This window comes from Akebia trifoliata, chromosome 15 (assembly GCF_017979445.1).
Source record: "Akebia trifoliata isolate Shusen 1 chromosome 15, ASM1797944v1, whole genome shotgun sequence".
Taxonomy (NCBI): Eukaryota; Viridiplantae; Streptophyta; class Magnoliopsida; order Ranunculales; family Lardizabalaceae; genus Akebia; species Akebia trifoliata.
The window spans coordinates 19,207,487-19,223,028 of record NC_141389.1 but is presented as its reverse complement, the minus strand read 5'-3'; the positions used below and the strand labels follow the sequence as shown (position 1 = coordinate 19,223,028).

Below are 15,542 nucleotides of genomic sequence, written 5' to 3'. Positions count from 1 at the left end.
TTGATGCTGTATGGGTGGTTGTAGATAGACTTACTAAGTCTGCTCATTTTCTACCTATCAAGATGACTTACACTGTGGATAAGTTGAGCAGGATTTATGTCTCACAGATTGTGAAGTTACATGGAGTCCCAGTTTCTATTGTATCTGATAGGGATCCACATTTTACATCTCAATTCTGGTAGAGTTTTTAAGTTGCATTTGGTACGAAGTTGAAGATGAGTACAGCATTCCACCCACAGACTGATGGGCAGTCAGAATGTGTTATTCAGATATTGGAAGACGTGTTGAGGGCTTGTGTACTAGATTTTGAAGGTAATTGGAAGAATCACTTGGCAATAGCTGAATTTGCCTATAACAATAGTTACCAATCTAGTATAGGCCTGGCACCGTTTGAAGTGTTGTATGGCAGGCCATACAGATCGCCAAATTGTTGGGCAGAAGTCGGAGATAGTATTCTGTTGGGACCAGACATCGTCTTGGAGACTATTGAGAAGATTAAGATAGTTCGAGAAAGGTTGCGGGTAGCACAGTGCAGGTAAAAAAGTTATGCAAATCATCGTCGACGACCATTAGAGTTCGTGATTGATGATTTTGTATTGTTGAAGATTTCTCCTAGAAGAGGAATCAGTAGGTTTCGGATTAAGGGTAAACTAAAGCCGAGGTATGTAGGACCGTTTGAGATCATAGACAGAGTTGGCACGGTTGCATACAAGTTGGCTTTACCTACTCAGTTAGAAAGGGTTCATAACGTATTTCATATATCGATGTTGAGAAAGTATGAACCGAACCCATCCCACGTTATTGACTGGCAGTCCTTGAATCTAGAGGAAGACATATCGTATGAAGAGGGGCCAGTACAGATTCTTTACCGTAAAGAGAAAATGTTGAGGTCACGAGCTATTCCGTTAGTTAAGGTGCTTTGGAGACATCACAATATCAAGGAAGCGACTTGGGAGAAAGAAACGGAGATGCGTGCTCAATTTTCAAAATTATTCTTCGATTTTGGTATGTTTAATTTCGAGGACGAAATTCTTATTAACGGGAGGAGGATGTAGTGACTTGAAATCTTAAAATGTATCTCAAGGAAAGAATTTTATATCCGTGCATTGATTTAAAAGTATAGATTCTTAATTTTTAATATTTGAGGAAAAATTAATTTCACCAATAGAATTAGAAGGATCGAGAAACATACTTTAGCCTGTAAGCACACCTAAATCTGAAGTCGATTGAAAAAATTATCAAATCCTCGAGTTTTGCATTAGATATTTTTTCAATAGGTAAATGACACCTTAGAGACGTAATTTGAGGAAACCGATCATACCATTAGATTCGTGTCGAAAAATCATCTGAAATAGAGTATAAGTTTATCCAATTCGGCATTCGGAAAAATTAATTTTCAAAATGACAAGTATGTCCCAACTTAAGTGATATAAATATCTAAATTCTATTAGAAAAATTAGATTTTTCTTATTCTTCTCTCTAAACAAATCTCAACCCTTTTCCTTCAATATTTGAAACTCAAAACCACACTAAACGAGAACGGTCCGAGCTTAGGTGTAAGAAGGAAAGTTGTTCCTCTCGCCGAGGGTTACACGTGGACGCAAAGAAATCCGATTTTCGCCGGAAGAAAATTTTGAAGATTGGCCAGAGGAGATTTTAAAGTCCATTCAACCGTTGAAAATAGCTTTATGTAGGTTGCCTTCCCTTCTACCTTCTAGTTATGCGATAATTTCATAGAAAATCCATATGATTGTTGATAAATCGATCGTTTCATTAAGTTATACATATTTGAATGATTTGAATCATGTTTGCATGCTTATTTATGATTGATTTTAGTTCATTTGATGTAATATAAGCATTGTATAGTTGGTATAATATTTGGATTAATTTTGGGCGAGTTTCGAAAAAAAATCAGCAATTCGGAAAAGTAATCCGAATGTTGAGTTTGGTTCTCATTTGTTTTGTGTTGCTTCCATAGTATGTGTACCAATTTCCTACATTTAGTTCATTAAAAATAATTAAGTATTACTTTAAGTTCTTTAAAATATAAATAAATAGTTCGTTTTTAATTTCGACTTTGAAAAATCAATTTTTTAACACTTAGTTAAATTTTCATAGATTTTCAGCTTTTATGTCTTATGGTTTTATCTTTGTTTTCGAGTCTCTCGACTCAACCAAAACCAACGAATGGAATTGGTTGATGTTTTATGGATTTCGAATTACTTTAAAAGTAAAATTACTTTAATAGATATATAGAAAATTAGATGATAGATTGATCGATTTAATTGATAGATGGATAGAGAGAACTATGTTATCGACTGATTGATGGGACAGTGCCTCCAGCTCTACGTAGTGGCCATGCCACGTAAAACGTGATAGATAGATAGAGAGATGAGATGGTTGATGGATGGAAATGACAGATAATTATCACTGGAAGGCACTACCAGAGTTTGTTTATATTTTCGATTAAAAGGAAATGATATATTATATACAAAATAAATTATTTTGTTTACCAGTAAAGGCTTGTAGAAAACCTATAAAGAGTGACGCGTTGCTGTGTGTCCGGAAGCGGCGAGTCAATCTAGGATAACACTAGATGTCATATGCTCTTCGGTAGTATGGGATACCTTAGAGCATATTACAACTTATAAAATCTGGGAATTTCTCCTACTTATTTCCTAGGGAACGTTGTGTGTAAAGACGGTCTCTGTATAGTGTAGAGATAGGCGGGGTTCATATGCATTGCCTCTTGATAGGTTTCGACGCGAGGAATCTCCTGGGCTAGTTAGTGATCACTATTAGTCTGTAGTCGTCAAACGGTCGACCTCACCGTTAGTTAAACTCAGTATTGGGTTCTTGGTCAACGGCCAGTCTGAGCTGGATAAATGGTCATCCAACCGTGGTATGCTAGACCGGTCACAAAATCAGATTATAACGATGGGATTCCACATCGGAGGTTAAGTTTGGAATATTGTATTGTTATAGTCGAGGCGGTTATATCGGCGTGTTCCTCTGCTCTCTTATCGATTACACCGCCGTATTCTTATTATGTATATTTTCTTATTTTGTGATGTTTGATAGATGTTTTTATTTGAAAGATGCATAGGTTACTTTAAATGATAGAAATGATAGGTTGAAATTATTTAACCATTTATTGAATATGCTTAGACATTTATCGTATGTTACATTATGAAAAACTTACATTATTTAACTGTTCAACTGATTACTCTTGCATGTATGACTCGTTGTTAGAACGGCGTTCATCCTGCTGAGTAACATTCCCCTGTTACTCACTCTGTCCTTCCCCTTTCAGATTATTCAACTTTTGAAGAACCATTTTTTGAGGAGTCTTTTGAGGAGGTCCTCGAGGAGATCAGATTGATGTCTTGCCGCCGCCATGTCTTTGAGGACTAGTAGAGGATCCTAGCGATTTTTGGTTGTAGATAAGAAATATGTTAGTTTAGAAATTTTTGTAACCTGATGAATTATGAGATTAAAAATCTTGACTTATATCAGTGTTTGTCGATTTCTTCTGCTTACTTTAGACTCTCGTATAGATGTTAGTTAAATGTTTATTCCGCTGCGTATATTTTCTTTTCATAAGTATTATTATTTATAAATGTTCTATCAGATTGTGTGATTGACTACCTCACACCTCGAGATTCTAACCGATGAATCATAGGGATTCGTGTTGGGATTTCGGGGCATGACAGAAGTGTGACATTCAAATGATCCTCTTGCTCAAATTCCGTCTTCGAATAGATCAAGATATCGTCAATGAAGACGATAATGAAGACATTCAAGAAATCCCAAAACACTCGCTGCATGAGATCCATAAACACCGCAGGTGCATTAGTCAAACCGAACGGCATTACTAGGTACTCAAAGTGCCCTAACCGAGTTCGGAATGCTGTTTTCGAAACATCCTCCTCTTTGATCCTCAACTGGTGGTATCCCGATCTTAGATCAATTTTTGAAAAGTACTTGGCACCTCTTAGTTGATCAAACAGATCATCAATCCTAGGGAGCGGATACTTGTTCTTTATCGTCAATTGGTTCAGTTTTCGATAGTCAATGCATAATCTCATTGACCCATCCTTCTTCTTTACAACAAAACTGGAGCACCCCAAGGCGAGCTGCTTGGACGAATGAAACCCAAATCTGTCAACTCTTCCAATTGACTTTTTAGCTCCTTCATTTCTGCTGGGGCCATTCGATAAGGTGAAATCGATATGGGTCTAGTTCCTGGAATCAGTTCGATTGAGAAGTCAATCTTCCTGATTGGGGGTAACTCAGGTAACTCTACAATTAAGACATCGGGATAGTCACATACTATTCGGATTGCTTCCACCTTTAGTGAATCTTCATTCATCTCACTAACGGTAGCATTCATGTTATACAGACTATCCCAATCAGTCCCATTCCTAGATGGTTCTATCACTCGGATTACACGATTCCGAATTCCCTTAAACTTGAATTTGAACTCTGATTGTCCCAACACACCAAACTTAACTGTCTTCGCATAACAATCTATAACCGCATGGTATGCAGCTAACCAGTCCATGCCTAAGATGATGTCGAAATCTCGAAGTTCTAAGACTATCAAGTTCAGTTCAAATGAACTATCTCCTATCTTGAGAATGCACGAGTTACACACTCGATGTGGCATTGTTTTGTTTCCCAGGGGAGTTATCAATGAAAGTGTCCTATTGGTGTCTGTTGTAGAAAGTTCTAACTTTTCTACCATGCTAGAAGATACAAATGAATGTGTGGAACCTGAATCCATCAATACATGTGCTAAAAAATTGTATAACATAATTATACCTTCCACCACATCCTCTAAAGCTGTAGCGTTGGCTTGTGTCATAGCATAGACCCTAGCTTGAGTCATCGAATCACGGGTCTACTGGGGGATTTTGGGGCACTGTCTCCTCAGATGTCCCAACTCTCCACATTCATAGTATCTAACCGGCTTTCTACTGGCCTGACCCGTAGGTGCCCTCCACGACGGTAGTGGAGGTCTAGCAGTCTGAACCTGAGGCCTCGAAATCTGTCCCTGGCCTCTAGTCATCTGACTCTACGAACGAGTAGCCTAACCCCTGCCCTGCACTGGTGCTACTGTCCTCTGTGAAAACTGGCCTGTAGATACTAGGGGTCGGAAACTGCTCTGACCCTGTGGTTGGCTGGTCCACTGCTGCCCTGAACTACTGGGCCTGTAAATCATCTGTCTCTTGGCTGGTGGGGGTACCGTCCTCATCCCAACACTCTGCTCGTGAATGACTTCATCTGTCCACTCTAGCCTTTGGGCTCTTGTGACCACTTCGAAGTAACTAGTAATCTCGAAGGCTGCCATCCTACTCCTGAAAGTGACTTTCAACCCTCTAACAAACTTCTCTGCTTTCATCTGGTTCGTGGAAATCAGCTTGGGAGCATAACGAGCCAATTGGGTAAAGCGGGACTCATACTGGTCCACGGACATGTTACCCTGTGCCAACTTATCAAACTCCATCCTTTTTCTGTCCCGGGAGCTAACGGGAACATACTTCTCTTAGAACATTTTCTGAAAGATTGTCCAATTGTTCTGAATCTCTGGTTGGTTGTCTTTCACCGAAGTCCACCAATGTGATGTACCCCTCTCAAGCATAAAAGAGGCACATAGAACCTTCTGAGTGTCTGAACACTCCATAGTGCACAAGTATTTATCAAACTCCTCCAACCATTCTTCTGCCATTACGGGGTCCGCAACTCCATCAAAGCTGGGTGGCCTCATACTCCTATACTCTCTCAAAAGAGCACCCGCAAGACCCTGATATGGTGGTCCCACCAACTGCACATGTCTCGGTATCTGTGCTGGTGGTGGTGGGGATATACCCTGATCAGGTGTGGAGTCAGGGGTGTGCTCCGGAGCAACCTCAGGTATATGTGCACCTGACTGGTTTTGGCCCCCTATCATCCCAGTCAACTGTCTCATCAAGACTGCCTGATCTTCTATCATTTTCATTTGCCTTTCTTGTATTTTTTCCTAGTTCTGAGACATCGCAATTATGCCTTGCATCATCAATTCCATCTCTGTTGCTTGTCTAGCCTCAGATGTCCCTGCATCTGTGGGTTAGGGCCTCTTGCCTGGCCTACCTCTGCCTGCCATCTAATCAAATCTATAATTGAACAATCTTTATAATTTTTTCAAATTCAAAAGACATTTCATCAAACTTTATGTAGAGTACTAATTACACATCAAGCATTTATGCATTCAAACATATTCCATTTAATACTACTTAGTCCATTAATTCATCAAATAACTATTGTCTCATACTTTATATCCTTAAGGAATTTCCTATTATTCCTAATCCTATCTCCAATCTAGACTCTAAGGGTATGTTTGATTGCACATGGAAATTCATTTTCCATGGAATTTGAAATCCATGGAAAAATGGTATGGAATTTGAATTTCCATAGAGAAAATTTCTCTCTGTTTGATTGCACATGGGAAAATGCATTCATTTTCCAAATCTATTGTTTGATTGCAAGTTGGAAAATTTAAATATTTTCCAATTTCACTGTTTATTGTCATTTTAGTTATTAAATAAAATGGATCCTATACAATAAAAGTCTATCTAAAAAAACATACTTTCACTACAAAAATTACCATATATAACATTGATGTGGTATAAAATTTACAAGCATGATGAATTACTCATACATCATGATTAATACAAAATAAGTATACCCAAAAAATATATGTAAGACATCCCCCAAAAAATGCAACATATAACCATTGCAAATCAGTATGATTTTTTGTATTATAGTAAATACATCTCCCAAAAAAAATATGACATCTAACAGATCTTAAGTGTCATCTGACTTTCCTAAGCGCCTAAATAACCAATCTCTCTTCATGTCACTTGCCAAGCCAAGGAATATGTGTGCTGCTTCTTGACGCTCACCCAAGTAATCAATCGCTTCTAACATGATTTCTTGAGAGATATCAGGAACTTCATTGAGTTCCTTTTGCAATTTGGCTATGTTAGGTCTCTCCATTGCCGTTGCCATACGCATGGCTGCAGAGGCAAGTATGGAAATCGTCACATCATTAGATTCTTCAGAATTACGCTTTCGCTTTCTCTTAGACGAAGAATTTTCACGAGAAGGCACCGATGAAGATCCTGTTTGTTGTGTAGGTACGTCACCTTGTCCAATTGCTTCTTGTACCTCATCGTCTATTTCATCAAGATCTAGTACAAAAAAAAATTAAAAAATACATTGAAAGATGAAATATGCAATTTTCAAAATAATTGCATAAACCAAGGAAGAATTCTTACCTATTTCTTCAATTGGAGACATTTCAAGTTCAGTTTCTATTCCAGTTGTACATCGTTCTCCACTTGCTTGATCATTACCAACAATAATGGCAAGATCATCATAAAATGGGATGCACTTGTGACGGTATTCTGCATTTTTTGGATGTTTCTAATAAGAAAAGACAAAAAAATAATCAGAATGATAAATGTATGAAGAAAAAAAATGTTCTTAAATTTAATATTTTGAAAACATACCTCTATATACTCTTTCCACGCCTCATCATCTGCTGTCACTAATTGAGTATCCTTGTCCCATCCAAAACCACTTTGTGAAATCACTTCATTTGCATTAAGATATCTCTTTCTAAGTGTCTTGAGCCTGTATCGTACATTTTGGGCATTTACTTCTTTTTGCAACTTGTTACGGAGGACAAAACAAACATTGTTTATGGCTTTCGTATTCCATCCATTGTCAGTTTTTTGTCCTAAAGCATATTCCTCCAACAATACTTCAATTAAAATTTTATCCATAAGTAAGTCCCATGTCAAATATGGTTTATCTTTTGGTTGCTTTTCTTTTTGTTGCCTGCCTTTTTTAGAAGAAGATTCCATTCCTATGATAAGTAAATTCATACACATTCAATCACAAATAAATGTATTAAAATTTTAAAAATGAATAGAAGATTAGCTAAACCTGAAAGGCAAAGTAGATTGTTCGTCGATTCCTCAAATCATGCCCAATTGTTAATAGGAACATTGAGACTTGTTCTTCGACTTTTACTGATCGACGATCAACCAATCCATGCATCCTTAAACGGTTACACAATCTATGAAATGTAGCTCTATTCATTCGAAGTTGCTCATGACAATACCTGTCACTTTCATTGTATAACCTATTCAAAATCTGTCTTCTCTCATGATCTCTATTTATTATAGGTGCTCTAGGTAGAGATCGCCTACGTCTAAGATGAGTTAAGATCACATATGTACTGAATATCAATGTCATGACCGCAATCCTATTATTTTCTTGTGTAGTCAACATCCTATCAATCAAGCATTTAAACAATAGACATAAGAAAGGCATAATCATATATGAATAAGAAATGACCAAGCTTTTATTGTCACCTCAACCTTTTCTTATTACACCTCATTCACTTATTTTCTTTATTTTTAGTTGGGCTGTAATAAGTAAAAGTTGGAGTGTCAATAGTAGCTCTTTTATATATAACAACAAGAAGCATTATTCCATAGAGTGTGAACTTTGGTAGTGATAGCCATGTGTTTTTTAATTCCATTCTTTATAGCCATGTATTCTTGAATTCCATTTTTGATTGCCATTTAGTTGCAAGAAAAATAAAAGAAAATAATCTTGCAGTGAGGAAAAGTATCATGATTATGTGGGAATAGTTTCCCCCTAGCTTTTTATCTCGATATGTAATCTAGTTCAAGTGAAAAAAAAAATCCAAACTTGATTAGGTACAAATCACAAGATTGATGGCACCAAAACATTAAACTAAAGTAAGATTAATAAAAGAAGATCATCATGAATAATGAAGCTGCAATCACCATACTGGGTACGTGAGAGTAGGCATGTCTTCACACTTCATATTAGTGTCAGAAATTGACACATGATCATGTCTCTAAAATGTAAGCACCTATACTAGAATAGAAAATGACCACATATAAACATTTGTATCAGTCAACTATGCGAGTCACTAAAAAATCAAATCAACCACAATAAATAAAACATGCTTTTATTCCAATAAAATTTTGAAAATTCAGAGCAATAGCAATAATTCCGGCAACCGATTTTCGTAAAGATCGTGTGTGAATTTCCTGTAAGAAACCAAGAAACTTTCACCTAATCACCTTCTAAATCCCAATTTTGGCATCAATTATAAATCCCACCCATGGCATGTCACCTACAGAACTCATTTTGAACAGTTAAGGAATCTCGCTATAATCCTTGCCTACTCCATTCCAATTTTCAAGTACAACCCATCTATCTAATAGGGCTAAAATTAAAGATTGGTCCACATCTACCAGATTTAGAAGCCCACCATGCCAACTCAACACATTAACACCCTTACATATGTCTGACACCAATACATATGGTTTGGGACTTAGGATTATTAAGACACAAACATGGGCCGACTTCAAAACTTGATTAGTTGACTATATGGTCCATGCATGAGCCTTGGATCAGATCTGACTCTTATATTGGTAAGTAGCCTCTTTTGTAAAGTCATGTGAAGTTGACCCATATATGTGTTCATAGATCAGTTTGGTTCATGCCATATGGATCATAGGTTTGTTTGGGTTGAATAAGATCCAAAACCAGGTCTACCCATATCTAACTTATTCAAGTTTTAGAGAACAGTCATGACAAACAAATTGAATATTCATCTAAGGGTAGCGTTCAATGGCAAACTTTTTAGCAAACTTTTTGGCAAAACATTTTTCAAAACATGAGTTAGAGGTTTTGGAAGAGCTGATTTTTGGTGATGATGATCTCCTCACCGTAGAGATCATCCTCACCAAAAATCAGCCCATTCCAAAACCTCTAACTCATGTTTTGAAAAAAATTTTGCCAAAAAGTTAGCCATTGAACGCCCCCCTTCATCTAATATTTCTTTGATGCATTAAATTGAATATCCAACTTATTTAAGAAGATTCTATATAGCAAAGAAAAAAAAAACTATATATAAAAACCATTAACATTGTAATTGGTATGCTAAAATAAAGTTTGGAAAAAAATACCCATTATGATTCGTTGTTCTCACCTATTTTATTAATGTTAATTTCTCAAGAAAAAAAAATCATGAAAATATTTTCCCAACAAACCAACCGACACTAATAGATAAAAGAAAACAACATAAGTCATGAAGGCACACATATTTTACATGATTTATACACATTTGCTTGGATTAAAACCCATCAATCCCACGGTTAGGATTAAAAAAATAAAAATAAAATTCTCTAAACAAAAGTCTTTTTTTTTTTAGATAAGATGTTCAAACCATCAAATTTGGACTAACTTAGGTTCCAATAGAGTTTACAATCCACAAATTCCTTTATAGAAATCACTTTGGATGCTTCACTAAAATTGGTGCAATAAAATCACTATGAATAAAAGGGTGAAATACAACCAATTCCATAATAGAAATCAACAAGGATGCTTCACTAAAATTGGTGCAATAAAATTGCTATTAATAAATCTTACAACAAACACACACAATTCCACAAAAATAATATTCTACATAAATAAATCCTTCAAAGTTTCCTATAACTAACACTCTTCCAAATGTCAACTTCAACTAGGCAATTACTCAAACATCTAACCTACATAAATGCTTCAAATTTTTTCACAAATGAACAAAGTAAACATTAATAAATCCTACAACAAACACATACAATTCCAAACGAAAATTCAACAAAAAAATATCCTACATATTAAATCCTTCAAAGTTCCCATAACACTCTTCCAAATGTCAACTTCAACTAGGCAATTTCTCAAACATCTAACATACATAAATACTTCAAATTTTTTCACAAATGAACAAAGTTAACCTTTTCAAATTCGAATCCTAACCTTCCACAACTCAAATCAGATTTTGCTATACTACCAAATAAATTTCTTTCATTCTAAAAATGGATTTGAGGTTCCATCAAAGAATTCAAAATATACATTAAAGAGAGCTTACATTGTGATATGGAAGAGATTCTCTAGAGTTAGGGTTCTCTTCTAGATCCACTGAGAAGAACGATTAGAGGTTTCTCTTATGGTTCGATTGAAGAACCATGAACGGGGGTGAGAGCACGAGAGTCACAAAACAGATCGAGAAAGCTTTTTAATTTAAAAAAAAAAAGAAACGAAGATTAGGTTACTTGGAGAGAGAGAGAAAGAGAGAGAGAGAGAGAAGAAGAAGAAGAAGAAGAAGAACAACAACAACAACAACAAACCTGTGACGAACTTATGGAAGTTGCAGACGTTGGTGACGAGGGTTTCGTTGGTGAAGAAGGTTTCGTTGGTGAAGAGGGTTGGGTAATCTAATTAAACAAAAAGTCCATCTTGGATGGAAACTCATTTCCTTGGGGTGAAGGTGGGATTTTAAAATCCAGCAAATGGTGGATTTTTAATGGGGTTGGAAAATAGATTTCCATGGAAAATGTTACAATCAAACACTTGACATTCTAATTTTCCATGAAATTCAAATCCATGCCATTTTCCAAGCCTAATCAAACACACCCTAACAGATTTCTAGACATAGAAGAGCTCTCGTCCCATCCGGAACTAATATTGAGCTCTGATACCACGCCCCGAAATCCTAACATGAATCCTTATGATTCATCGATTAGAATCTCGAGGTGTGAGGTAATCAATCACACAATCTGACAGAACATTTACAAATAATAATACTTATGAAAAGAAAATATACGCAGCGGAATAAACATTTAACTAACATCTATACGAGAGTCTAGAGTAAGTGAAAGAATTCGACAAACACTGATATAAGTCAAGATCCTAAATCTCATAATTCATCAGGTTACAAAAATTTCTAAACTAACATGTTTCTTATCTACAACCAAAAACCGCTAGGATCCTCTACTAGTCCTCAAAGACATGGCGGCGGCAAGACATCAATCTGATCCTCCTCGAAGACCTCCTCAAAAGACTCCTCAAAAAATGGTTCTTCAAAAGTTGAATAATCTGAAAGGGGAAGGATAGGGTGAGTAACAGGGGAATGTTACTCAGCAGGATGAACGCCGTTCTAACAGCGAGTCATACATGCACGAGTAATCATCAGAACAATTAAATAATGCAAGTTTTCATAATGTAACATATGATAAATGTCTAAGAATACTCAGTAAACAGTTATAATAACTTTCAATCTATCATTTTCAATCATTTAAAGAAATATATGCATCTTTTAAATGAAAACACCTAACAATCATTACAAAATAAGAAAAAGATACATAATAAGAACACGGCGGTGTAATCGATAAGAGAGTAGAGGAACATGCCGATATAACTGTCGTCTCGGCTATGGCAATACGATATTCCAAACTTAACCTCCGATGTGGAATCTCATCGTTATAATCTGATTTTGTGATCGGTCTAACATACCACAGTTGGATGACCATTTATCCGGCTCAGACTGGCCGTTGACCAAGAACCAAATACTGAGTTCAACTAACGGTGAGGTCGACCGTTTGACGACTACAGACTAATAGTGATTACTAACTAGCCCAGGAGACCCCTCGCGTCGAAGCCTATGAAGAGGCAATGCATGTGAACCCCGCCTATCTCTACACTATACATAGACCGCCTTTACACACAACGTTCTCTAGGAAATAAGTAGGAGAAATTCTCAGATTTCATAAGCTGTAATATGCTCTAAGGTATCCCATACTACCGAAGAGCATATGACATCTAGTGTTATCCTAGATTGACTCGCCGCTTCCGGACACACAGCAACGCGTCACTCTTTATAGGTTTTCTACAAATCTTTACTAGTAAACAAAATAATTTATTTTGTATATAATATATCATTTCTTTTTAATCGAAAATACAAACAAACTATAGTAGTGCCTTCCAGTGACAGTTATCTGTCATTTCCATCCATCAACCATCTCATCCCTCTATCTATCTATCAAGTTTTACGTGGCATGGCCACTACGTAGAACTGGAGGCACTGTCCCATCAATCAGTCGAGAACATAAGTTCTCTTTATCCATCTATCAATTAAATCGATCCATCTATCAATTAATTTCTTAAATATCTATTAAAGTAATTTTACTTTTAAAGTAATTCGAAATCCATAAAGCATCAACCAATTCCATTCGATGATTTTGATTGAGTCGAGAGACTCGAAAACAAAGATAAAACCATAAGACATAAAAGTTGAAAATCTATGAAAATTTAACTAAGTGTTGAAAAATAATTTTTTTCAAAGTCGAAATTGAAAACGAACTATTTATTTATTTATTAAAAAATTTAAAGTAATACTTAATTATTTTTAATGAAATAAATGTAGGAAATGGGTATACATACTATATGGAAGCAACACAAAAAAAATTAAAACAAAACTCAACATTCGGATACTTTTTCGAATTGTTGATTTTTCGTCGAAACTCGACCAAAATCGATCCAAATATCATATTAACTATAAAATGATTATATTACATCAAATGAACTAAACCAATCATAAATAAGTATGCAAACATGATTTAAATTGTTCAAATATGTATAAACTTAATGAAACAATCGATTTATCAACAATCATATGGATTTTCTATGAAATTATCGCATAACTAGAAGGTAGAAGGGAAGGCAACCTACTTTAAGCTATTTTCAACGGTTGAACGGAGTTGAAAATCGCTTCAGGCCAATCTCCAAATTTTTCTTCCGGTGAAAATTGAATTTCTTTGCGTCCACGCGTAACCCTCGGCGAGAGGAACAACTTTCCTTCTTGCGCCTAAGCTCGGATCGTTCTCGTTTAGTGTAGATCTGAATTTCAAATATTGAAGAAAAATGGTTGAGATTTGTTTGGAGAGAAGAATAAGAAAATTTTAATTTTTCTAATAGAATCTAGATATTTATATCACTTAAGTTGGGACATACTTGTCATTTTAGGAATTATTTTTCCCGAATGCCGAATTGGACAAACTTATACTCTATTTCGAGTGATTTTTCGACACGAATCTAATGATATGATCGGTTTCCTCAAATTACGTCTCTAAGGTGTCGTTTACCTATTAGAAAAATATCTAATGCGAAACTCGAGGATTTGATAATTTTTTCAATCAACTTCAGATTTCGGCGTGCTTATAGGCTAAAGTATGTTTCTCGATCCTTCTAAATCTATTGGTGAAGTTAAATTTTCCTCAAATATTAAAAATTAAGAACCTATACTTTTAAATCAATGCACGGATCTAAAATTCTTTCCTTGAGATACATTTTAGCATTTCAAGTCATTACATTCCCTCCCCAAGGTTAAGTGATCGGACTGAGAAAAAAAAAGGCATGATTTTTCTTTTTCAAAAGGGTTGAGAAAGAAGATAATGAACTAAGTAGTAGGAAAATTGATTCAACCAAAAATGGCCTCCTTAAATGTAGTACCATTTGATTTGGTCAAGGTTGGTTGGTTCTGGTAACTCGATTCCTTTATAATCTTGAAGTCTGACAGCTTTTCCTGGTAATATTTCCTTGATGATGAATGGACCTTCCCAATTTGGTTTGAACTTCCTTCTTGGGTCAAAGATAAGTGTCTGATTCTCTTTGAGTACTAAATCCCCGACTTGTAAGTGACAAGCCTTGATCTTTTTATCAAATGCACGGGCGACTCTTCTTTGATAAACTTGCACGTGATACAAAGCTCTCAATCGTTTTTCTTCGATCAAATTCAATTCTTCATACCGTTGGCGAAACCAATCTGCTTCTGACAACTGACTTTCCAACAAGATCCTGAGAGACGGAATTTCCATTTCAACTAGCAAGATTGCTTCCATGCCATACACTAAGGAGTAGGAAGTAGCTCCAGTAGAGGATCGAATTGAAGTTCGATATGTCCATAATGCAAATGGTAGTCTTTCTGACCAATCTCGATGTGATTGACACATTTTCTTGATGATAGTCTTAAGTTGAGAGGTGGCACACAATGCAGAGCAAGGGCCCATTTAAATACCTCTCGTCTAGAATAGACGTAGTCTATCCCCCTTATACAGTAGGGTACAACGGGACAAGATCTCGCTTAGGCACTAGTTTTGATCAAGAAGTGCAATTGATATACTTAGATTATCTTTTACATACCTATGGGTATGAGTCAAGAGTTGTAGCTTTCATAAATGGTTTGACATCCCACGAGGGGACCGACCCATACTAGTATTACGTTGGCAATCGGGATATGTGACTGTGTGGCTCACAATAGGTCAAAGGCTCAAGTTGCTCCAACCTGGGTACATCAATATACCTCTCAGAATCACCTGATCAGACAGTATTGATGTCCCAGTTTGATATACCCTAAGGTACGTGACTGAAGTTGTGGTATTCATGAATGACGTCGCATCTCCGAAGAAACCGGGCCACGCACTAGTGCCATGTTGGCTATATAGGACGTGTAAGTGTGCAAAATAGTAAACGTGTATATGGTGTGTGCAAAACAGGGTGGGGTGTGCCCGGAACCTTTTTTAAATAGATTAAGTCATGGGTCCAATTAAACCATATAAGAGTGGATATTAAAT

The 15,542-nt window shown here is 36.2% G+C and overlaps 3 protein-coding genes across 3 annotated transcripts; 1 reads left to right on the top strand and 2 right to left on the bottom strand.

The window, feature by feature from the left end:
- Positions 1 to 215: 215 nt before the first annotated feature.
- Positions 216 to 1,055, top strand: LOC147384511 (GAG/POL/ENV polyprotein). Its single transcript, XM_086424948.1, has 2 exons — positions 216 to 535; positions 617 to 1,055. The coding sequence occupies exons 1-2, from the start codon at positions 216 to 218 to the stop codon at positions 1,053 to 1,055; spliced, it is 759 nt and encodes a 252-aa protein (XP_086281074.1).
- A 3,050-nt stretch (positions 1,056 to 4,105) lies between these two features.
- On the bottom strand, positions 4,106 to 4,891 carry LOC147384510 (uncharacterized). The gene is made up of 2 exons (XM_086424947.1): positions 4,825 to 4,891; positions 4,106 to 4,776 (listed from the first exon to the last, which is right to left on the bottom strand). Exons 1-2 carry the CDS (start codon positions 4,889 to 4,891, stop codon positions 4,106 to 4,108), a joined length of 738 nt encoding a protein of 245 aa, XP_086281073.1.
- Positions 4,892 to 6,057: 1,166 nt separating this feature from the next.
- Positions 6,058 to 11,481, bottom strand: LOC147384509 (uncharacterized). Its single transcript, XM_086424946.1, has 6 exons — positions 11,262 to 11,481; positions 11,003 to 11,145; positions 7,554 to 7,912; positions 7,320 to 7,467; positions 6,907 to 7,232; positions 6,058 to 6,138 (listed from the first exon to the last, which is right to left on the bottom strand). Exons 3-6 carry the CDS (start codon positions 7,908 to 7,910, stop codon positions 6,058 to 6,060), a joined length of 912 nt encoding a protein of 303 aa, XP_086281072.1. The 5' UTR covers positions 7,911 to 7,912; positions 11,003 to 11,145; positions 11,262 to 11,481.
- Positions 11,482 to 15,542: the final 4,061 nt, after the last annotated feature.